Raw genomic sequence first — 25,517 nt, forward strand, 5'->3', positions numbered from 1 at the left:
ATATTATGAATTTTAATTTCTTTAGCACTCTCCAGACCAGTAGAGGTTAACTTTACGATTGGGTATATATCTAATCATGACCAGCAGGTGGAGACTGAAAACAAAACTTTGGGACAGTATATCCTAGCCCCTCCTCTCTATTTCCCTCAGTCTTCTTTCAGTCTCCAGCAGGTGTTGAGTGATCTGTACCCATCTCCCTTGGTAGGGCTGTTGGAATTTGTTTAGGGGTTTATTGTCCCTGTTTTTAGCCGGACGGAGCTTGGACGGACTCTGTTTGGGGGTTCGTCCGACCTCGGGGGTGTCAAATCCGGCGGGTCACGAGCGGGGTCCCTCCCCCCACTTCCTCCACCTCCCCATATTTTTTTAGAGGAGCCTCAGCAGTAAGCCTTGCCCCCTAAATCAAGCAAGGCATATTGCTTCGAGAGCCTGTGGAGTCTGTTCTGTAAAAAAAAAAAAAAAAAAAATCCTGAGGTAGTGCTGGTCTGGAGGGTTGTATCCCTTTAAGAAAACTGTATTTTACTGTATTTTTTCAACTAACCGGCACTTTTTTACAGCTAGGTCGCGTATGGAGCAATGAGCACTTCTAAAGGGAAAAAGTGCTCATTGTGCTCCAGACGCGAGGCACTCGCGGCCGGCCTGTGCAAGCGGTGTTCAGGCCGGTGCGGTGGAGGAGCTCCGTCGGCAGCGGCTGCAGGCGCCCAGAGCTCCCCGCCGATGGTGCCTCGCGAGTCGGCAGGGAACGGTGGAGAAGCCCGGTCTTCTCCGTCCGCCCACGGAGGGATTCCCCGAGCCGCCGACGGTCGGGTTTTAGAGGATTCCCTCTCAGCTGATATTTTGACAGCTGATGCCGGCTTGCCTGTTTTAGCGGCTGAGACTATTCAGGTCTCTCAGCCGCTGCAGGCTGTGGAGGGAGCTGTTTTGGCGGGAAAGACGCCATCTTCTCTGTCTGGCCCCTCCATTTTGTCTTCCACCTCAGGTGACCTTCCCCCTGTTTTGGCTAAGCAGGGGCAGGTTTCTGCTGGGTCCCCTGCTGTGGCAGGGAGTCCCTTGGGACCCTCGGGGGGTTTTTCCCCTGATTTTTTCTTTTCATTATGCAAAGCCTATTTTCAGGCGGCTGGGGGTCCCGGTTGCGCCCAGGGGGTCTCGGGGGGTGGGGTTTCCTCCGCGCTCCCTGCGGCTTTGCCTCTCTCGTCTGACGTGACGTCCCCTCCGCCGCCTCTCTTGTCCAAGCGTCCGCGGGTGTCGTGGGACGAGGATTTGTGGTCGGAGGAACGTGTCGGTCTGGAGGAGGACCTGGACCCTTCTGAGGAATTCCAGGACCCTCTGGAGGGGACGGAAGCTGGCGGCGGGTTGTCGGGTTTCCCGTTCTCCAGTGACGAGGCGTCCGTGGTGCGCCTTTTTCAGAGAGATGAGCTGCCTGACCTTATTCAACAGGTTTCTTCGGCTTTGCGTTTTGAGGACGCGCCGCCGGAGACTCCGCGTGTGGGGGACCCTCTGTTACGAGGGATCCGGTCCGTTTCCCGCTCTTTTCCTATGCATCAGGATATTCGGGATATTATTCTTGAGCAGTGGAAAACGCCGGAGACGCCGTTTCGGCTGGCGCGCAGCATGGCTCGCCTGTATCCCATTCCTGAAGGGGATCGGGCTACGTTAGCTTCGCCAGTCGTGGATGCGGTGGTCTCGGCTATTTCCAAGCGGCATACCGTGCCTGTTGAGGGCGGTTCTGCCTTGCGGGACTCTGAGGAGCGCAAATTGGAGACCATCCTTAAGCAAAATTTTCAAGTCTCTGCCTTTGGGGTCCAGGCGGCTATTTGTGGGGGACTGGTCGCTCGCGCCGTGTTTCGGTGGGCGGAGCGGGTTTTGGATCGAGAGTCTGACGACTGGTCTCTGGTGGATCAGGAGGTAGCGAAGATTGAGATGGCTGCCTCATTCCTCTCGGATGCTCTGTATGACTTGGTGCGGATCTCGGCTAAGTCCATGGCTTTTGGCGTGGCCGCAAGGCGTGTGTTGTGGCTGCGCGCTTGGGCGGCGGATGCTGCGTCCAAAGCTAAGCTTACTAAATTTCCCTTTCAGGGGTCGTTTTTATTTGGAGAGGACTTGGATAAGTTGATTCAGACTCTGTCGGACTCGAAAGTTCCCCGTTTGCCGGAGGACCGTGCCCGCCCGGCGTCTCGGGGTGGTGCGGCCCGGGGGCGTTTGCGGGAATTTCGCAAGTATCGCCCTGGGCGTGGGGCTGCTTCTTTCCAGTCTCCGGGGTTTTCCCGGGGTCGGTTCTTCCAGCGCATGCAGCCCTTTCGGGGGGCCCGTCGGGGGGCAGGGAATCCCTCCGCCGGTTCCCCCGCTTCCCGTCCTGCACAATGACGCCTTGCCGGCGCCCCCCTTGGTTCCGGTGGGGGCCCGGCTGCGCGACTTTTTTCCCAAATGGGCCGAGATCACGTCCGATCAGTGGGTCCTGGAGGTGGTGCGGGACGGTTATGCCCTGGAGTTCGCCCGCTCTCTGCCGGATTTTTTCCTTGCTTCTCCATGTCAGACTCCTGGGAAGACGCTGGCGTTTCGCCAGACCCTTCAGCGCTTGCTAGATCTCAGGGCAGTAGTTCCGGTGCCCCCCCCGGAGTGGGGCACGGGCAGGTACTCCATTTACTTTGTGGTGCCCAAGAAGGAGGGGACTTTTCGGCCCATCCTCGATTTGAAAGGGGTCAACAGGGCTCTCAAGGTTCCCTCTTTCCGTATGGAAACGCTGCGGTCGGTCATTCTGGCGGTTCAGCCGGGGGAGTTTCTCACTTCTCTCGATCTGACGGAGGCCTACTTGCATGTTCCTATTCGGGCCTCTCATCAGCGTTTCCTGCGCTTTGCGATCTTGGGTCGGCACTATCAGTTCTGTGCGCTTCCCTTTGGGCTGGCCACGGCTCCCCGGACGTTCACCAAGGTGATGGTGGTCGTCGCGGCAGCCTTGCGGTCGGAGGGCATCCTGGTACACCCCTACCTGGACGACTGGTTAATTCGGGCCAAGTCGTTGCAGGAAAGCTCCCGGGTTACGGCTCGGGTGGTGGAGTTTCTCCGGTCGCTGGGCTGGGTGGTCAACCTTTCCAAGAGTCGGTTGGTTCCGGCTCAGCGTCTGGAGTACCTCGGGGTGCTGTTCGACACCTCCTTGGGGAAGGTCTTCCTCCCAGAGGCCCGGGTGAGCAAATTGCAGTCTCAGATTCGCCTGCTTTTGGCGTCCCGGTGTCCTCGGGCGCGAGATTTCCTCCAGGTCCTGGGGTCGATGGCGGCGTCCCTGGACGTGGTGAGGTGGGCGCGGGCCCACATGCGTCCTCTCCAGTATGCTCTGCTCCGGAGGTGGTCTCCCCAGAGGCACGGGATGGATGTTCCGGTTCCCCTGCGAGGCTTGGCGCGCTGCAGTCTGCGTTGGTGGCTCCGGACCCCTCACCTAGTTCAGGGGGTGGGTCTGGATCTTCCGCAGTGGACGGTGCTCCTTACGGATGCGAGTCTCCTGGGTTGGGGGGCCCAGTGCCTGGGTCACTCAGCTCAGGGAACCTGGTCCACGGAGGAGGCCTCCTGGTCGATCAACGTGTTGGAGACCAGGGCGGTCCGGCTGGCGCTGTTGGCTTTCCACTCCCTTTTGTTGGGCAAGTCGGTCAGAGTCCTGTCGGACAATGCCACGGCGGTGGCTTATGTCAATCGTCAGGGGGGCACCAAGAGCACTCTGGTGGCGCAGGAGGCGGCTCGGCTCATGGTTTGGGCGGAGTCGCATCTTCTGGACCTCTCGGCCTCTCACATTGCCGGGGTAGAAAACGTTCAGGCGGACTTCCTCAGTCGTCACTTCTTGGATCCGGGAGAGTGGTGTCTCGGCGCCGAGGCGTTTCAGTTGCTAGTGCGTGCTTGGGGGCAGCCCCTGATGGATCTGATGGCTACAAGTGGCAACGCCAAAGTACCCCGCTTCTTCAGTCGTCGCAGGGACGGTCTGGCCGAGGGTCTGGATGCTCTGGTCCAACCGTGGCCAACGGAGGGGCTGTTGTATGTGTTCCCTCCTTGGCCATTAGTGGGCAGAGTACTGCTTCGCGTTGTTCGCCATCCGGGGCTGGTGGTTTTGGTGGCTCCGGATTGGCCTCGTCGTCCGTGGTATGCGGATCTGGTGAGGCATCTGGTGGCGGATCCTCTTCCTCTGCCTCTCGGGTGCGATCTTCTGACGCAGGGTCCCATTCCCATGTTCGACCCGTCTCCCTTTTGTCTTACGGCTTGGCTCTTGAAAGGGGCCGCCTGAGTAAGAAGGGATATTCCGACAAGGTGATCTCTACACTTTTGGGGTCCCGGAGGCTTTCTACCTCTCGGGCTTATGTACGGGTTTGGCGTCTTTTTGAGGAATGGTGCCGAGCGCGGGGAGTGGTCTCCTTTCGCGCTTCTCTGCCTAACATTCTAGAGTTTTTGCAGGATGGCCTGGATAGGGGCCTGGCCTGGTCTTCTCTTCGGGTTCATCTGGCGGCCCTGTCGGCTTTTCGGGGGCTGGTGACAGGTCAGCGTTTGTCAGCCATTCCTGATGTGATTCGCTTTCTTAGGGCGGCCAAGTTGCTCAGGCCTCCCATAAGGCCCTCGGTTCCCTCTTGGGATCTCAATCTGGTTCTCTCTGTTCTAGTGCGCCCTCCTTTCGAGCCGTTGGATGGCTGTTCGTTGAAGGACCTTACGCTGAAGTCGGTCTTTTTGGTGGCCATTACTTCCGCTAGACGGGTGTCGGAGCTACAGGCTTTTTCTTGTAGGGCTCCCTTCCTGGAGTTTTCGAAGGAGCGGGTTGTTTTGCGGCCTGTTCCTTCCTTTCTGCCGAAGGTAGTTTCTCCTTTTCATGTCAATCAATCGGTGGTCCTCCCGGTCTTGGGTAGTCGGGAGGGTTCTTCTGAGCAACGACAGCTGCGCAAGTTGGATGTCGGTCGGGTCCTCCATGCTTATGTGCAGCGGACCCGGGAGTTTCGGAGCTCCGATCATCTCTTTGTGCTTCTGGCGGGTCCTCGGCGGGGGGCTGGCGCTTCTAAGGCTACTATTGCGCGCTGGATCAAGGAGATGATTGCTTCCGCTTATCTTCTGAGTCAGAAGCCGGTTCCGGAGTTTCTCAAGGCTCATTCCACTAGGGGTCAGGCGGCTTCTTGGGCTGAGTCGTCGCTTGTGCCTCCGGTGGATATTTGTAAGGCTGCGGTTTGGTCCTCCTTGCATTCTTTTGTTCGGCATTATCGGGTAGATGTTCAGGCGCGTCGGGACGCGGTGTTCGGTGAACGTGTACTGGTATCGGCCCTTCGGGGGTCCCGCCCGTGAGGGGACTGCTTTGGTACGTCCCAATCGTAAAGTTAACCTCTACTGGTCTGGAGAGTGCTAAAGAAGGAGAAATTAGGTTCTTACCTGCTAATTTACTTTCTTTTAGCTTCTCCAGACCAGTAGAGGTCCCCACCCTGTCTGTTGTTGTTGTTGTTGGGGCTGTTGCGCGGGCAGTTTTTGGTTTTTGCTGCGGGTTCTAGTATTTTTCTAGGGCCGGGGAGTATTGAAGAACAGCGGCTGTGGCTCGGCTGGCTTAGCTGGCGAGCTGTGGGGACCTTCTTCCTTCGGGAATTTCTCCTCTGCATTTTCCAACAGCATTTTTGGGTATGTTATTTGTTACTCCTTTCGGAGTATTGTTTTTTCTCTCTGTTGTTTTCCAGTTCTTGGTTCTGCTTGGCTATTCGGCAGACTGAGGGAAATAGAGAGGAGGGGCTAGGATATACTGTCCCAAAGTTTTGTTTTCAGTCTCCACCTGCTGGTCATGATTAGATATATACCCAATCGTAAAGTTAACCTCTACTGGTCTGGAGAAGCTAAAAGAAAGTAAATTAGCAGGTAAGAACCTAATTTCTCCTTAATGACTATTTTATTGTATTATAATATTGTATATTTACTGATTTCTTCAATAAAAATGTTATAAATTAATAACAAAATATATTGTTGTGAATAGTTTCAAAGCCTGTTGAGAAAGGTGTCTTAGTAAGTTGTGATAAATCAATCAAATTTGTCCCTTCCAGGTAGACCACTGCCAATACATAGCTGGAGTCTATTTATATAAAACTGTTGTGGTTTGTGGCCAATGCTCCCTCTAAGGATTGGCCGGGTGCATGCAAATTGTTTCTCATGCGAGCGATAAGTCCTAAAAAATTTTGGGCGTGTGACCAGAAATCAGCAATTTGCCAGATTTGCAAATATTTTTGTGAGCGACCATGTAAAACCTGTGAGTGACACTCTTAGAACGTACGAGCGATTGAACGGTGACCCGTCAAAATCGCGCCGCACATTGGCGCGCCGACAATTGTGCACAGGGACGAACGCGCGCTGCCGCCTGAAGCCGCTATTACCGTTCCCGTTGGCGCTGTGAAGGGGGTGTGGTATTCGCGCTCATGTTGTGGGGGGGTGTGGGGGGAGCCCCCCCCAATACACCGAAAAGTCCCACTCTTCTCCTGAACACTGGCTCTTCCGCTCTGATGGGCGGTGTGCGGGGGACCCCCCCACGCACACCCCCTCAACCTGAGTGCGTGTATTTCTCAGTGTACTAGGGGGGGGTTCCCCCCAAACCCCCTCTCACAGCGCTAACGGGAATAGTAATAGCAGCTTCAGGCAGCGCATTCGTCCCCACGCACAGTTGTCGGCGCGGCTTTGTCGGAGCACTTTTCTCCTGTGCTGAAACGTTGGTGTACCGTTTGCTCATATGGTCCGCTTAGAGCAATGATCTCAAATTTGCGGCCCGGGGGCCACATGCGGCCCGCCAGGTCTTATTTTGAGGCCCTCGGTATGTTTATCATAATCACAAAAGTCAAATAAAAGAGTTTCTTGATCATCTGTCTCTTTAGCTATAAATGACAATATTATTATTAAGACTTAGCCAAAAGGAAAGATTTATAAACTATAAAGAGTTTTACTTCAATCAAAATTGTTATTTCTTTAATAAGACATTAGCTATTTTTTTGAGGCCCTCCAAGTCCCTCCAAATCCAAAATGTGGCCCCGCAAAGGGTTGGAGTTTGAGACCACTCAGCGTAGAGGGAACATAGGTTGTAACCCACCATATGGAATTCTTTGCCAAAGAGACTTAGAATGATTTCTTCCAATCAGATGTTTAGACAGCAATTATAATTCAATAAAACACTTCACGATGGTAAGATGCACACTGTCTGAAGGTCTATTGGAAACAAAGTGCAGGTTGGGACGTGATGCAGCCTGTCTAAGCAGACGCACGGAAGGAGAGCTCCTGCCCCACGGACTTTAAAACAGCGATAAAATCGGCTTTTTGTACTCCTACCGGAGCTGCGAGCGCACAGGAAGGGGACTTACTCTCCGCCCGGCACTAGCAGCGCAGAGCATTCACGCCGGAACAGGGTATGCCCGTAAAATCGGCAAAGAGCAATCGGGACAAGCCCTCGCTAACCCCCTCCAAAATGGCGGCGGAGCCGGCCACTTTTACCATACCCGCTGGTGACTGGATAACGGACATTACACGGTCGGTTACGGCGGCGCTGGCGGACAGACTTAATAAGATCCAGTCGGCTGTGGAGGAAATGAATGAGAAGTTTGACTCCCACAGCCGACGCTTGACGGATGTCGAGCAGCGGGTGTCCGACCAGGAGGACACGTGCTCCAGCCTGACTGCCCAAGTAGAAGAACTTAAGAAAACGTCCCGGGAGCTACAGGCCGCCTTGGAGGAGCAGGAGAATAGGAGCCGCCGGAACAACTTGCGGCTGGTCGGGCTCCCTGAGACGGTGGGTGAGCAAGAACTGTATACCATTTTCAGCACGTGGCTACCAGAAACTCTGCAGCTGACCGGTGGCGCGGAGGCCTTTGCATGCGAACGAGCGCACCGCATCGGCACCCGACCCATGGAGGGGGGAAGGGCGAGGACAGCCATAGCTCGTTACACGAACTGGCGGGAAAAGGAACTACTGCTACGGGCTTACCGAAAGGCGGGGGCCCTGGACTACAAAGGCTCGAGAGTACTCATGTTCAATGATTACTCGGTGCGGGTGGCGGCCCAACGCAAGATCATGGCGCCATCCTGCACGGACCTCCACAACAGGGGTATCAAATTTGCCCTGGTTTACCCCGCGAAGCTCAGGGTCTGGCATGACGGTAAGACCCTTAATTTCAACAGCGGTGATGAAGCCAAGGCGTTCCTGGCGACTTTGCCTGCCTGAAGACCCATACAGCCCAGAAGTACCTGATTGGGATCTTTTCTTACCATACATCTGCTTTTCATACGTGTCGAGATGGGATCTTTCTGAGCTGGACTGGCGGAGTGGCTATTTGCCCGGTACATTGCTCGGGTGCCATGTGTGGCTATGAGACCTTTACTAACCTGGAGATGTGGCCCTGTATTCCTGTTTTGAGATGGCCTCCAGGACAGATTCGGCAGCGGGGCTCGGGTGCCCTAAGTTTAGCTGCGCCGGGCCTGGGTGAGGAGGCGAATGCATGGATCCCTGCATGTCTGTAGGCCGCATCCCTTTATGAGGGACATTTCTGGCGATACTCTGCGTCAGCTACTCTGGACAGCTCGGAGATCTTTTGGGTAGACTGCAGACATTATGGAGAGTTTGATCTGGACTTGATGGTACCAACCTATTTGTTTTCTGCTTAGGTTTCTGTTTAATTCCTGGACTGTGTGCTTGTTTGAAATGTAGTGGGGGTGTTTTCTGTGGGTGGGGGGGAGGTCTCCGGGCAGGCTGGGGGCTTTATATGGGTTTGTATGCTGGTGGGGAGGGATCAGCATGGGGGGATAGGGTGGGGTGGGAAGGGGGGTTGGGGGGCTGTTGGGAGGTGTGTGAGGGGGAAGGCATGTCTGAGTCTGGGATGAATGTGCGGGGGGGATGCATGGGGGTTGGGTGTGCTGGGGTAGGGGGCACCTGGTTATCGAGGGCGGCGAGGCTCTGCTGGGAGGCTTCGTCGGTACCTATTTGTTCACTCTGCGCAGGCTCAACTTGTGTTTGGCTGGGGGAGAATGGCTGAACTCTCCTGTTCTTGGGGGGCTGGTGCTCCCTGGGTTTTAACGCAGCATACCGCTACTCTCTAGTTGCTATGGCTGATCTAAGGGTTGTTACCTTTAATGTTGATGGCATCAGGTCCCCAGTAAAGCGCTCTCGTATCCTTGCCAGCTTACGAAATCTGAAAGCGGATGTGGCATTTCTGCAGGAAACCCATCTAACACAGATTGAACACTCTAAATTGCGGAAAAATTGGGTTGGGGATGTCTACTCCTCCACTTCAGGGGGCCGCCGGCGGGGGGTGGCTATTTTGATCCACAAGCGGTTGCCGTTTGTCCTGCATAAACAACTGACTGACCGGGAGGGGAGATATGTCATTGCACTGGGGGATCTCTGGGGACAAAAACTGTTGCTCTGTAACTTATACGCCCCAAACACTTACTGTCATAAATTTTTCTCCACACTCCTATCTCAGGTATCAGCCTACCCGGACTACCAGGTGATCCTGGGGGGGGATATGAATATCACTGCAGACCCAGGGGTGGATTGCAAACCTCCTAGGGGTAGCCTGAGAGACCATGACAACAAGGGGGTGGGCTTTTTGACACAGCACTCAGGCCTGGTGGACGCCTGGCGGGCACTACACCCGTTCGAATCGGATTTTACTTTTTACCCACATGTCCATAAAGCGTATGCCCGACTGGACTACATTCTGCTTGACCAAAGACTGTTCTCACGGGCTGCTAAATCGGAAATAGTGGAGTCCACGATCTCGGATCACGCCACCGTGGACCTCACCTTGACTCTCGCAGCAGGCGGCAAAGCTTCCTCTTGGAAAATGGCGTTGCACCTGTATCATGATCAGGAATTTCGGACATTTTTAAGAGCTCGCTGGGCAGACTATCAGGCCACTAACGACACTCCTGACATTGGACCGGTAACTTACTGGTACGCCTCTAAGGCAGTTCTGAGGGGACATGTGATCGCATATACGGCTGCTAAACGTAAGGCCCGGGGAGCGGAGCTCTTGACGCTTACGCGACGTTTGCACCAATTCCGCAGGGCTCATATCGCCTCTTTGTCGGACTCTGCCCGGCAGGAATACAAGACGACACGAGACCGTATCGAGACCTTACTCCATCAGCGTGCGGAGCAGACCCTTGCGTTCCAACGGTATAAAATGTATAGGTGGGGGGGTAAGACGGGGAAACTCCTGGCGAACTTAGTGAGACCGTATAAGAAACGCCAAATCATTACCTCCATCCGCGACGCTAGGGGAACACGACACGAGGGGGAAAGCCAAATAGCGGAACAGTTTGTTAAGTATTATGAGACCCTATATGGTAGGCGCCCACTGGACGAGATTGCCCTCGGGGATTTTTTCAGGGGCTTATCATTACCGCGCCTAGAGGAGGACCAGGCTGCTTTTTTGAGCCAGCCCATCTCCGGGGCTGAACTCCGAACCACCATTCGTTCCCTCAAACTGGCGAAGGCACCCGGGCCGGATGGGTTTGGACCTGAATACTATCGCATTCTTGAGGATCTCGTAGCACAGCCCTTGAGCGCAATGTATAACGAGGTGGCGCGGACGGGAGGTTCCTTTCAGGATAACATGGCCCACATAGTCCTGCTCCCAAAGCCGGGTAAAGACCCGGATCTGGTGGGATCGTTCCGTCCAATTTCTCTCCTGGAACAGGATATTAAACTCTTGGCCGCGACTATGGCGCGGCGCCTGAATAGTTTTCTCCCCGATCTCATTCACCCCGACCAGGTCGGATTCGTACCGGGCCGTTACGCCTCCATGAACCTGATGAAGGTATTGGGGGCAATTCATGACAGGGTAGGCCGGGGTGGCCAGGAGGCGGTTGCGGGATTGGACATGGAGAAAGCTTTTGATAGCATCTCTTGGGACTATCTCTTCTGGGTCCTGCGTAGGGGTGGTTTCCAGGGAGAATTTCTGGCCTGGGTGACGGCTCTGTACCATAATCCCAGGGCGCGCTTACTTATCAATGGGGGTCTTACTGCGGATTTTGGTTTGCAGAGAGGTACGCGGCAGGGCTGCCCTCTTTCCCCACTCCTCTTTCTTTTGGCCATTGAGCCGCTCGCGGCTAAGATCCGGCAGGATGAGACTCTTACGGGCATTGTAATACGGGGACGGGAATGTAAAATCAGTTTGTTTGCGGACGATATCCTACTTTATATGGATCAGGTCCCCATCCATCTGCCCAGAGCTTTGGCGGTGATTCGAGCTTTTGGGGCACTGTCGGGCTTACAGGTTAATTGTAGCAAGTCGGAACTCCTGATGCTAACAGGACGCCAGGCGGAGCCGTGGCACGCGGTGTTGCCTATAGCACCCACGAACAAACCAATGCGCTATCTTGGAATATATCTTAGCACCGATCTGCCTACATTTTATAATGCAAATATTCGCCGCCCACTTGAGGCGATTGGACAGCTGTGTCAGTCCTGGCAGGAACTGCCGTTGGGAATCCTGGGACGGGTGGCTCTAGTGAAAATGGTTCTGGTACCGAAACTTCTGTATCCCTTTCAGACTATGCCGCTGTGGCTTACCAGGCGGGACGAACTTGCTTTTAAAACTACAATCTCCCGATTCATTTGGAGATCCCGAGCCCCTCGGATCGCGATGTCTAAACTTATCTTGGATAAATCGCTGGGGGGGCTAAATGTCCCGGACTTTCGGCTTTATAATGTAGCGTCCCTTTTTCGATGGATTCATGAGAGTTACACAGGGTGCTTTCGCTATTCCCCTCGGGGATGGCTAGAGGGCTGGAGTTCCCCTTTTCACTTCATGAATATACTACACAGACAGGACGATCCTGGGAGACGATATTTAGTTTGTTTCCGTTTTCTGCGCCCGTTTAGGCTGGCGTGGCGTTGGTGGCGGCGCAGACAGCAATTACCACCTGACACATCTCCCTTTCTCCATTTGGGGGGCAATTCCAGGTTTCAGCCAGGCTGGGGTAGATCAGTCTTTCAGCAGTGGGCGGCTCGGGGCTGTAGGATGATGGAGGATATACTGGAACTGTCCTCTGCCGGGTTCCCCTCCTTTCAGCAAATACGGGACGCGTGGGGTCTTCCCATACATTACTTGTTTTCTTACTTTCAAGTACGTCACTACTGGGATGCTGAACGCAGAGGAGATACTGGGGTCTGGGACAAGGGCCCCCTGGACACCCTTTTTTCGGCCACACCGCCCGTAACCAATTCCCTCGCGCACTGGTATCGAATACTCAAATCATCTCTCCCTTTGTCGGTACTTTCTCCAGTGCGCGCTTCCTGGGCTCGGGACTTGGGACAGGATATTTCTGAACCACAGTTCAGGGCCTGCTTTGCTACTCTATACTCATACACTAAATCTGCAGATTTTCAGGAACTACAGTTTAAGATCCTTCACCGTGCCTATTTCACGGCTCAGCGGGGGGCGCGCATGGGATTATGGGATAGTGATTTCTGTGTAAAGTGCAAGAATCGAGCAGGCACATATCTCCATTCTTTCCTGGAGTGCCACCGACTGAGTGTCTGGAGGGAGGCTCTCTCCCTAATGGAGAGAGCTGTACAGCGTGATGTTGAATGGGACTATGGGTTTCTTCTCCTGGGTCTGCAGACCTCTCTCCAGGATCAAGGTTTCACCACACCCCAATGTAGATTTTTTTATAATGTTGTTCTCGTAGTTAAGAAGCTGATCTTAACTTATTGGATGGCCGAGGAACCCCCCCCCCCCCGATACCTCAATGGAGGAGTAGGCTTCGGGAGACGGCTAGGTTTGAAATTCAATCTTATGCTAGATCGCTGAGTGTGTTTAAGCAGCACTACGTTGGTTTGTGGGAGAGGCTGCGGGACCTGTTGCCATCACGAGAACAGGAGGGGGACCTGGAGCTCGCCTAACTTAGCTTGGCTTTCTTCTGCGCTACCTTGGCTGGGCCCTTGATACACCCCTACCATTCATTTTCTTTCATTTTCTTTCTATGATACTCCTTGGTGTCCTGGGGGGGGGGAGGGGGGTAGGTGGGGGGAGGGAAGGGAGATGTTTGGGGATATGAGTGGTCGGTTTGTATGGAGTGGATGTTGTTGGATGTGAATGGTATCCTGAGCTCTGTGTGGTTTTGTGGGATATCCATAGGGTATATACAAACACACGGTGGGAGATCGCTGTCCATGATGGGCGGTCTATTTATCATTGCTGTTCTTCTCTGCCTTTGCCCCCCCCTACTACCAACGTTTCTTTCGCTTGTATGCATATTGTACCTGTGAGGGGGGATTCGTGGGGGAGGCTTAGTTTCTGTTTTGACATTTCACCTGTAATGGACTGTTTGTGACTTACAGAAGTTTGTTATTCTGCCCTATTGGGCGGTGTGTTTCCACTGTTAATAAAAATACGTTTAAAAAAAAAAAAAAAAAAAAGGAAGCAAAGTGCAGGTTGAAATATCAATTCTAAACGGAGGAAAAAGCCTCAGACAATGGTGGAATAGCGGTGGTGGAGCGTTCACCTCACTGGCTAAAAAAAAAAACTCCTTTGCATTGAGCAAACACTGCACTAGGTTAAAGTGTGCTAGAAATACTATACGATAGATGAAAAATTTCAACTTATCTTGGTTGATCGATACACCAACGATGGCCAGCGTTTCGCTATTCAGCTGCCTCAGGGTGTAACATCTCCGATCAAAACTTTTATTCGGACGCTAAACGCGTCTCCAGCATTATAAACCTGGCTCTTCTGAAAAGACTTATTAAATTCTTGATGTAAATGTTTTCACTTAACTATTTTAGATTTTTTTTTGGTTACGAAAGTGGAATATGGATATTTTTTGATGCAGCCATAGACTGCTGTAATTTGACTCGAACTGAGAGCAGAATAAAAATGCCCTTGTTAAATTAGAGTTAAATTAAATTAAGGCCCTCTTTTACAAAGGCACGCTAAGCGTTTTAGCGCGGATTTAGCGTGCGCTAAATCAACGCGTGCGCTAACCGCTAACGCGTCCATAGGATAACGTGCAGGCGTGTTAGCATTTAGCGCATGCTAGAAAGCTTAGCGCACCTTTGCAAAAGAGGGGGTAAGTTTTCCAAAGACTTTTTTTCCGCTCATTGCTGTTTTTTTTTTTTTTTGTTTTTTTTTTACTTCTAGGGGATCTATACCCAGAAGCGAGCCAGCCCTCAGAAAGTGAAGGAGGATGTGGTCGATTTTGCGCGCTTCAAGTGGCCTTTGCTCTTTTCTAGATTTTATGAGGCCTTTAAATTATCAGGTAACATAGAAACATAGAAACATAGAAGATGACGGCAGAAAAGGGCCATCAAGTCTGCCCACTCTAATGACCAGCCAGAGCCAGGTCAGGTTTTCAGGATATCCACAATAAATATGCATGAGATAGATTTGCATCTCAAGGAGGCAGTGCATGCCAATCCATCTCATACATATTCATTGTGGATATCCTAAAAACCTGACCTGGCTCTAGCTCTCAAGGACCAGAATTGCCTACCCCTGGCTCTAGGGTTGTCATGGGAGCATAGGCTTTATACCAGTGGTTCCCAACCCTGTCCTGGAGGACCACCAGGCCAATCGGGTTTTCAGGCTAGTCCTAATGAATATGCATGGAGCAGATTTGCCTGCCTGTCACTTCCATTGTATGCAAATCTCTCTCATGCATATTCATTAGGGCTAGCCTGAAAACCCGATTGGCCAGGTGGTCCTCCAGGACAGGGTTGGGAACCACTGGTATAAAGCTTATGCTCCCATGACAACCCTAGAGCCAGGGGTAGGCAATTCTGGTCCTTGAGAGCTAGAGCCAGGTCAGGTTTTTAGGATATCCACAATGAATATGTATGAGATGGATTGGCATGCACTGCCTCCTTGAGATGCAAATCTATCTCATGCATATTTATTGTGGATATCCTGAAAACCTGACCTGGCTCTGGCTCTCGAGGACCGGAATAGAGAGTTGCGTGGGGACAGAAATCCCACCCATCCCCGCCAGGATCCTCTCCATTCCCACCCGTCCCACCAGGATCCTCTCTGTCCCCACCCGTCCCCGTCAGGATCCTCTCCGTCTCCACCCATCCCCGCAAGGAATTGTGATTGGGACAGGGTTGGGAACCACTGCTATATACCAGGGGTGGGCAACTCCAGTCCTCAAGGGCCGGAATCCAGTCAGGTTTTCAGGATTTCTCTACTGAATATGCATTGAAAGCAGTACATGCAAATAGATCTCATGCATATTCATTGGGGAAATCCCGACTGGATTCCGGCCCTCGAGGACCGGAGTTGCCCACCCCTGCTTTATACCATACATATGTTTCAGTGTCTTCATACATGTAAATCTAGACGTGCAGCGATGCAAACCCTAACTCTGGACCGTTGTGAATAGGACCCAGCCTTCCCAAGAACGATGTCATCGTCGCTGTCAACTGGACTGGCGTTTACTTTGTCGATGAGCAGGAGCAGGTGCTGCTCGAACTTTCTTTCCCAGAAATCACTGCTGTCTCTAGCAGCAGGTAAATGGAATTAGATAAAGGCAATCAGGTGGTTTTAACCAGGCTGTCTGGCAAAGGGGTTTGTTGTTATTTACTACTGTGTTTTCCCGAAAATAAGACAGTGTCTTATATTAATTTCTGGCCCAAAAAAGGCACTAGGTCTTATTTTCGGGGTATGCACATGATCATCTTTCCCTTCCTCTCCTTCACCCCAATTCTTCCTCTTTCCTTTCTCTCCTTCACATGTGCAGCATTTTTCCTCCCCTCCCTCCCATCCCTCGTGCATCCTAACCCTTACCCAGCTTCCCTTCCCTCCCCTCCCTTGTCTGCCCGTGAACTCTGCCGCGTTACTGATGACAGAGTGAATTCACAGGTGGACAAGGCCAAAGCAGCCTGTTTAGAGTGCTGCCTGCCCGCCACTGCTTACGGAGGCATGTAGGGCTCGTGGCGGGGTTCCAATGGGAGGGAGGAAAGGATGGGAATTCGGCTGCATAGCGGGTGCAGGTGCTAGGAGAGGGGAGGAGGTGCTCTCTCAAGGGTTCTGCTACACAAAAGATGGGAGGGAGGGAAGTGAAACTGCCGGCGAATCCCTGGACTAGGGCATATTTTGTAGTGTAGGGTTTATATTAAGACCTACCCCAAAAATCCTGCTAGGGCTTATTTTCGGGGTATGTCTTATTTTTGATGAAACAAGGTGGAACTGTACATCACAAAGGGAAGCACTAGTGAAGCCAGCTCAACTGAATGCATTGTTCCAGTCCTAGCCGCAGTGGCGTAGTAAGAGGGGGGTGGACCGCACTGGGCACCTTGTCGGTAAGGGCGCCCGTGCCTCTCTGCCACGCCCTACCACACCTTGCTCACACCATCCCTCCCCCCCCACCCTGTATCTCTGTCGATCTTCTCTAGTGCGAGCAACTTCTCCTGCCTGTTGCGCTCTCCAGGCTGGTTCCCCTCAGAATCACCTCCGGGTCACTGCTTGCCCTGGGATGTTGCTGCAGTTTTGGTTTCTGCCGGGTACTTGTGACCTAGATTGGCCACTATTGGGAGTAGGATGCTGGGCTATGTGGGCCACTGATCTGACCAAGTATGGCTATTCTTATGTTCGTATTGTTGGGGAGGCAACCCAATGTTGACATCTGCCACTCCAAAATTTGAAATTCTCTGTCATCTAAGTTGGTGTTTCTCAACTCGGTCCTGGAGTACCCTTTGCCAGTCGGATTTTCAGGATATCCACAATGAATAGGCATAAACTTGATTTGCATACACTGCCTCCATTATATGCACATTTCTTTCATGACTGGCAAGGGGGTACTCCAGGACCGAGTTGCAAAACACTGAAAAAAGTGATGCATTCCATCTTCTGTGGCCACCTGAAGTACTGATGGCATTTTAGCTATCAATGAAAACAGAAACAGGATCATCAACTATGATAACGGTGAAGACAAGGGTGAGACCGGGGAGACGCTCATGATAAGGCTTTTGGGTTTCCATGTGCTCTTGACAATCTGGCTGATGGGAAAGGTCAGTGATAATGCAGGACAGCAAACAGACTTGGAAGTATGCAACCCAATAGAAACTAGAAACGTGTATGTGTGAGGAGTATTCTGTGGTTGAAGCAGTAGGCTAGGAACCGGGGAAGCTGGGGGTTCAAATCCCGCTGGTGCTCCCTCTGGGAACAAATATCTACTATATCTTCTTGTAGCTCATCAAACCTTTGTACTGGAAAGGCACGATGAGCTTAAATCCAAATAAATAAATAAATCGGTTGCTTTAAAGTAAATGCACTGAATCACATAAGAGAAATTATGATCAATATGATAGAGACTTACAAGATCACGAAGGGCATAGAGAAAGTGGAGAGGGACTGATTCTTCAAACTTTCGAAGACTACAAGAACGAGAGGCCATTCGGAAAAATTAAGAGGGGACAGATTCAGAACCAATGCTAGGAAGTTCTTCTTCACCCAAAGGGTGGTGGACGTCTGGAATGCGCTTCCAGAGGGCGTGATAGGACAGGGTACGGTATTGGAGTTCAAGAAGGGATTGGACAACTTTCTGAAGGAAAAGGGGATAGAAGGGGATAGAGGGTTACGTACAGGTCTGGACCTGATGGGCCGCCGCGTGAGCGGACTGTTGGGCATGATGGACCTCTGGTCTGACCCAGCAGAGGCACTGCTTAGGTTCTTATGTTCTCCTTGGAGTTCTAGAATCTTGTTGCTCTTTGGGATTCCGGAATCTTGCTGTTCTTTGGATTCTCTATGGAATGTTACTATTTGGGTTTTGGCCAGGTACAAGAAAACTGGATTGGCCACCGTGAGAACAGGTATTGGGCTTGATGGACCTCTGGTCTGACCCAGCAGAGGCATTACTTATGTTCTTATTACATCCCTTGATAAATATAAAAGCAGTTTAAAGGCCCTTTTTTAATCTTTATTAATTTTCAAAGCTAATACAAAGTGCCATGAATTATACGGACATTAATAACGAAATAAGCACTTAAATTTCATTAATAACAATGCAGAAGATAAATATCCCTCCCTTCCCATCCACCAATTTAATCAAGAAATGAACCAGAAAGATATCCCCCACCCACCCATCTACCCCATCCTGGATATGTATAAAAATAATAATAATAATAATTTATTTCTTATATACCGCTATACCGTGAAGTTTGAAGCGGTTTACAATAAAGATACATTTTGACAGTACATGGGATACAAGTGGATTACAATACAAAAAATATAAGCAAAATAAAATAATACAAAATACAAAAAAAATAAAATAAAATAAAATACAAAAAAAAATAAACAAAAAATTTAAACAAAGACAATTATGTTGAAGTAACGAAGGACGTCAACGGGCCCCAAACCAATTTAAATAATTTGCTATGCCCTAACACAGGGGTAGGCAATGCCAGTCCTCGAGAGCCGGAGCCAGGTCAGGTTTTCAGGATATCCAGAATAAATATGCATGAGATAGATTTACATCTCAAGGAGACAGTGCATGCAAATCCATCTTATACATATTCATTGTGGATATCCTGAAAACCTGACTTGGCTCCGGCTCTCGAGGACCGGAATTGCCCTACCCCTGGTCTAGGGCAGTGTTTCTCAACTCAGTCTTGTAGTACCCCCTTGCCAGTCATGTTTTTAGGATATCCACAATGAATATGCATGAGATAGATTTGCATCTCAAGGAGGCAGTGCATGCAAATCCATCCCATACATATTCATTGTGGATATCCTGAAAACCTGGCCTGGCTCTAGCTCTTGAGGACCGGAATTGCCTACCCCTGTCCTAACATATCAGCATTCATCTTATCGCATTTGTAACCTAAACATAAACTGGCCCACCAAAACGGAAAGTTGAGACGGTCACAATTTGTCCAATTGCGGGTTATCATTTGCATAGTGATCCCTGTCATAATTAGGAAAAGCCTGCCCTTGTAGCGATCCATGGGAGGCTTGATATGCAGCAATGTTCCACAATTTAAAGGCCTTTTAAGGATGGTAATGGAAGCCTGTTCTCTTCCATCAGCCTTGTATTTTCAGATAATTTGCCTGTTTCCCCTTCCATCTGTTTTACCTTCTCCCCATTCTTTTCTACCTTGTTTCCCCAAAAATAAGACCTACCCTGAAAATAAACCCTAGCATGATTTTTTGGGGTAGGTCCTAATATAAGCCCTACCCCCAAAATAAGCCCTAGTTAAGATCCCTTCCTTCCATCCCTTTGTGCACCAGAATACCACAGACTGCCTTCCAAACCTCCGAAGCCTCAAAACCGGTGGCAGCGCTTTGAACGAGCTGCTTCGCAGCCTTCCCCGCCGGGGCCTTCCCTCTGCCACATCACTGATGATGTCATCAGTGATGTTGGTGGTGTTCAGGTGCACAAAAAGATGGGAGCTATAGGTATATGGCAAGTGTGAAGGGTAGATACCGTGTTTCCCCGAAAATAAGCCCTAATGCAATTTTTTGGAGCACAAATTAATATGGCCCTGTCTTATTTTCAGGGAAACACGGTATCAAAATATCGTAGCTCTTCCCAATTACCCCTCGTATCAGTAAGTCATTGTTTGTTAGTGCGTCTGATTGTCATTGTTTTGAAATCTGTTTTTAATGTATTTTTTTATCATTTCTTTTTTATACTATGTAAAACCACCTTGATATCTGATAAGGCGGTCTATCAAAATTTTTAATAAACCTGAAACCTTTATCAAACAAAAGTGAAAGTCTGTTCGACCCTTTAATTGGAAGATGGTGAGAACAGCTGTTTTACGTAACGTGCTGTTGAACGAGAGCAACGGTGCCAAGTAGCGGGCATTTGAAGACGCAGAAGCAGATCGCCCATAAGAGCCTTAGAAACACCTGTTACTTCTGAGCAGCAATGCCAAATCAAGGGTTAATTTGAAGCTGTGTTTTTTTGTTTTTTTTTTTGCCTGCTCCACATTTTAGGGGAGGTACATTGCAAGGGCAGAGTTTCACATTGGCCACCATTAGAGGAGATGAATTTACCTTCACTTCCAACAATGCCGAAGACATCCGAGACCTTGTTGTCATTTTTCTGGAAGGGCTGAGGAAAAGGTCAAAATATGTGGTCACCCTACAAGACAATCCAAACCCCGGTAAGCACAATGCTGATTGCACAGGTGATAAAATGCACAAGATTTAAATGGCTAGCTTCCCACCCTCTCTTTTCTTTTTGAAGACCTCCCCTCAAGGTAACGGGAAATCTACTTTGTGCCACATAATACATGTATAATTTCAAAAGAGAAAGCATGCACATACTTTCCCTTTCAAAATTAGTCCACTATAAAATACCAGCACATAGTTATGCCACGACAGAGGAAAGGCCCTGCTGGGGCTGGCCACGAGCAGCCTGTTTACAGAGCTGCCTCTGCTGACTGGCTGCTGCTGCTGTTTTGGGCAAAGGAGAGAGGGAGGGAGGACCACTGCTGCTGTTTCAGTCCTGAAGGGGGGGTTAGTGGGTCAGGACCACTGACACTGCTGCTTTGGGTATGGGAGAGAGGGGGGTTGGTTGGTCAGGACTGCTGCTGCTGCAGGTAATTGAGGGAGGGAGTAGGGTGGGTGGGTCGGGACCACTGCCGCTGTTGCTGTTTTGGGGGCTGCTGCTTCAGGGGCTGGAGGGAAGACAATTTTTTTTTTTTGCCGGCGATTTTTTTTTTTTTTGCGGTTGGGTGAGAGTGCTGGTTGCTTGAGTTCCTGATAATCAGGATTCTACCGTATTATGTTTTTGGGGCGGCTTTTGGTGGGGTAATATTCTATTGATAATGGAGTTGTTTTCACTCTTGTATGTTTTGATTGATTATACACCGCTGGCTTTTCATTTTGGTAGTAAAGTGGTATATTAAGTTTAATAAATCTGTATGAGCGTTAGGGTTAGAGCTTAGTAGGCCAAAGCTAATTTTCAGCACTGCCCAGATTTCCTAAATTATATCTGTGTGCGGGAAAGGTCAGCTTAAATCTATCTGGTTACATCTGAACCTCCAGACTCAACACCGACCCTGCCTAACTCCAGAATCCCAATTAGTGCTCTAATCCTCTCCCCAAAGCTTGATTTATTTAAAATTGCATCTGTACTGCTCTATGAATCAGTCAATCCAAGTGGTTTTCTTAATAAAACAAATTTGATCCCCTTCCCAAAGCTGGATTACAGCTCTGATGTCGTTACTCCTGCTCCCAAAACCCAGTCATGGTTCAGATCTGCCTTACCCCACTCCCCTAAATCCTATTAACAATTCTTGTCTAGCCTACATCTACCCCCCCTCCAAAGCCCGCTCTCAAATATGATCCTCCTTATCACTCTCCTGAAGCCACGAAATAGTGTCTTTTTTACAATAAAGATATGAAATTTAATGATTATTGATGGATTCTGGAGACCACATCTTCAAAAATATAGAGAGGATGGAATCAACTACTAAAATGGTCAGTGATCTTCATTATAACCATGTGGGGACAAACTTAAATACCTCAATATGTATACTTTGGAAGAAAGGTGGGAGATAAGATAGGGACGTTTAAATACCAACTTGGTATAAATGCACAGGAAGAGAGTCTCTTTGAATTGAAAGGAAGCTCTGGAACGAGGTGGCAAAGGATGAAGGTAAAAGGGGATAGACTCTGAGGTAGTCTCAGGAAATATTTTGGATATGTGGAACAGAAGACTGTATCTGCGGGAAGATTATTGGCTAATTACCTTAAAGCGAAAAAGAGAAAAGTTAAAATTGTGGCCATTACAGATGAAAAGGGTAAAATTCATGCCCAAATTGGAAATGTTTAAAAAAATTTTGGGGGGATTATTACAAAGCTTTATAGTCTTCTGAGCTTTATTCAAATAAAGAAATTGAGGGGATAGAACTTTTAAAATGAATTCATGGGCCAAAAATTCCCGAGCATATAAAAGGAAATCGTGAAGCGCCTTTGTCAATTAAGGAACTCCAGTCAGCATTGAAGTCCCTCAGAGTTGGATCCGCTCCGGGTAGTGATGGATTCACAGTGGAGATTTTCAGAACATTTCAAATTATACTTTTACCTCATCTGTTAAATTTATAGAAGACTGTATCTGAATTCAAGAACGCATGGGAAAAGCACATAGGATCTCCTAGGGAGTGGAAGAGATAGTGGATGGTACGGATGGGAAGAATGGCTAGGCCATATGTTGTTTGTGTAACCAGCATTGACTATGATTCTCTGTTTTGCTGTGCAGTGGGAGAAGAGTCTGGATTCCTTAGCTTTCTGAAAGGAGACCTGATCGTTTTAGACCAGGACACCGGTGAGAATGTCATGAATTCCGGCTGGGCTAATGGGACGAATGAAAGGACCAAGCAGAAGGGAGATTTCCCGACCGAAAGCGTTTACGTCCTGCCTACTGCCACTATGCCACCTATGGAGATTGTGGTAAGTGATGCGCTTCAGTCGAGTGTCTGCCTTCCTCCCCACTGCACTCATTTTTCTACTGGTTAAGCCTGGAAATTCATCTCTCGAGACTTTTCTTCAGTGGCTTTGAGGCGTCATGAGATCTTTCACAAAACATCCGTGTTGCTCGATAGCATTACCAGAGAAAATGCTGCAAGAACTCAAAATGTATCTATAATAATAAAATGCTAAGCGCGCATGCGCACTCATAAGCCATGTTCCCTGAGTCCTGATCTGCCGGGATGTGGCTGGCAGAGTGCGCATGCGCGCTAAGGCAAAGGCGGTGCGGAGCGGAGGATACCAGGAGGAGGGCTTGCCGGCTCGGCCTGACTCACAGCAGGTAACACGTCGCGACTCTCCCCCCCCCCCCCGTAGCCGAACCTACCCAGCACACCGAAAACCCCCGTTAACCCTCCCAGCCGCACCTAACCTCCCTGCTCCAGCAGCGTCCGAGGCACAGTAAACACGCTGCTTCGGCCCTTCTACTGGCCTGATTTCCTCTGCCGCGCCCCTGATGACATCATCAGAGACAAGGCAGAGGAAATTAGGGCAGTATAAGGGCCGAAGCAGCGCCTCAGACGCTGCTGGAGCAACCTTTACCCTTCGGAAGCCTTTCCAACCAATGCCGTGCCTGTTCCCACTGCACCGCAATAAGACGCAGATTTTGGGCTGCTGCCTTTGCTTGGCTGTTGATAAAAATGGAAATGAAGGCCGTACAGAGGAAGACTTTGCTCTCGGGAGCTGTGGATTTGCCGCCACACGCCCGACTGTCTTCAAGCTCATCGATTTCCACACCCCTGCTGTAAACCAGGGGACAGCTTAATGTGACTCAGAATGATGGCTTTGAGTTGCTTCGGGGACAATAGGACACAGCATTTAAGTGCTTCCGCCTGCGCTATCTGGGATGGTTCTAACAGATGTTGAGGCTGTGTAGACCATAGACATGAAAAGAATGAGACTGGGTGTTGAATACGAACTGTTACCAGCTGCGCTTACAGCACCAAGCGCCGCAGCTGTGGCGAGACAGTATTTAAAGTTTCAGAGACAGAAATGGCTCTCTGAAAAAGAGAAATTATATGTTTTGCCTCTGTCTGTAACCCTTGGAGTGGGGGGGGGGGGTTTAAATGGAAATATGCTGCTCTGAGGGATGGGAAGGAGGCAGGCAGGCTGGCTTTAGGGGGGTGGTTTTTTTTTTAATGGAAACGTGCTCCTCGGAAGGATGGGAGGCAGGCAGACAGACTGGCATCGGGGGGGGGGGGTAAATTTAAACATGCTGCTCGGAGGGATGGAAGGCAGGCTGCCATGGGGGTGGGGTGGGGGGGTTTAAATGGAAATATACTGCTCTAAGGGATGGGGCACTGTGGGCATTAAGGACACAGGAAGGAGGTACTGGGGCACTAAGGACGTAGGAAGGGGTACTAAGGACATGGGAAGGAGGCACTACAGGCACTAAGGACATAGGAAGGAGGCACTGAGGGCACTAAGGACGTAGGAAGGGGTACTAAGGACATGGGAAGGAGGCACTACAGGCACTAAGGACATAGGAAGGAGGCACTGAGGGCACTAAGGACGTAGGAAAGGGTACTAAGGACATGGGAAGGAGGCACTACAGGCACTAAGGACATTGGAAGGAGGCACTGAGGGCACTAAGGACGTAGGAAGGGGTACTAAGGACATGGGAAGGAGGCACTACAGGCACTAAGGACATAGGAAGGAGGCACTGAGGGCACTAAGGACGTAGGAAGGGGTACTAAGGACATGGGAAGGAGGCACTACAGGCACTAAGGACATAGGAAGGAGGCACTGAGGGCACTAAGGACATGGGAAGGAGGCACTACAGACACTAAGGACATAGGAAGGCGGTACTGAGGGCACTAAGGAAATAGGGAGAGACACAGACAGAAAAAATGACAGACAGACAGGCAGCGTCCAAGGAGAGAGAGACAAACAAAAAAAACCCAGACCGACCGACATCTACTCTAGCACCCGTTAATGTAACGGGCTTAAAGACTAGTTTATTTATATTCCGCATATCCTACACTTCTCTGCGGATTACAAATTATTCAGGTACTCAAGCATTCTTCCCTATCTGTCCCGGTGGGCTCACACTTTAATGTACCTGGGGCATTGGGGGATTAAATGACTTCTCCAGGGTCACAAGGAGCAGGGCGGGATTTGAACCCACAACTCCAGGGTGCTGGGGTTGTAGCTCTAACCACTGCACCACACACTCCACTTTGCTGCTTTTTTTATTATTTATAATTTTCACAAATACATAGAAAGGTAGATTAAGATTGTATTGTATACTTAAATAAAATCAAGCAATGGTTTAACAGGAAAAGAGGAAATTACTTAATCTGTCTCAAGTCCTCAATATAGAGATCCAAGATTAATTTAGAGTGAAAGGAAAAAAGAACAAAGGCTGATGAACCTATCAAGAAATCTACAGTCTACTGTTGAGTTTTGGGATTTTTATTCGTTCAGATATGATGTTGTGATGTTATTTCTCTTTTCTTCCGAGGCGTTTAAGAGATAAGAAACTGGATAACTGTGACGGTTCCAGGAAAACATACTGTAAAGACTGATATCTAATCACAAATATGCAAGGAAATCTTAAGTGGAAAACACCTCCTATCTTAAAATCAAAAACTGTTGTCTCCTTTTTTGTGTCTCCCTTGAGACATCAGGAAACATTTGGATTTTATGTCCCCAAAACTCCTTGGATCTATTCTGAAAAAACATCCTTAAAATCCACTCTTTATCCATATTCCATTGTCTTTTAAAAATTAAATCTTTCTTATAAAGTTATACAACATATATATTGTAATGATTTTATCAATTATTTTTTAAATTATTAACCTTTTTCCCTTCCCTTTATTACATTGTTTTCATGTAAGAATACCATCTATTAATAATATTTTATTTATAATTTATAATAAAGAGTATAAACCCCCCTCCCAATGTTATGTATAAAATACATTATAGAAATATCAAGTGTATTATTAAGATAATTGTATGAAAATTTATGACACTTGTTGTTAAATGAAAAAAAATCAATTAAAAAAAAAAAAAAATAATAATCTTTCCTATCAACCAATAAGAAAACCGTGAACAGTACAAAGTATA

The 25,517-nt window shown here is 49.6% G+C and overlaps 1 protein-coding gene across 4 annotated transcripts in view; it reads left to right on the forward strand.

Moving 5' to 3' along the window:
* The window catches only part of MYO7A (myosin VIIA), a 274,560-nt gene that overhangs the window by 200,168 nt on the left and 48,875 nt on the right, over positions 1-25,517 (forward strand). For all 4 annotated transcript variants that reach the window (XM_033948255.1, XM_033948254.1, XM_033948252.1 and 1 more), the window contains 4 exons: positions 14,118-14,235; positions 15,355-15,481; positions 19,911-20,080; positions 22,183-22,373. In XM_033948255.1, the coding sequence (XP_033804146.1) occupies positions 14,118-14,235; positions 15,355-15,481; positions 19,911-20,080; positions 22,183-22,373 (606 nt within the window). The remainder of the gene's footprint in view (positions 1-14,117; positions 14,236-15,354; positions 15,482-19,910; positions 20,081-22,182; positions 22,374-25,517) is intronic.

This window comes from Geotrypetes seraphini, chromosome 6 (genome assembly GCF_902459505.1).
Source record: "Geotrypetes seraphini chromosome 6, aGeoSer1.1, whole genome shotgun sequence".
NCBI lineage: Eukaryota > Metazoa > Chordata > Amphibia > Gymnophiona > Dermophiidae > Geotrypetes > Geotrypetes seraphini.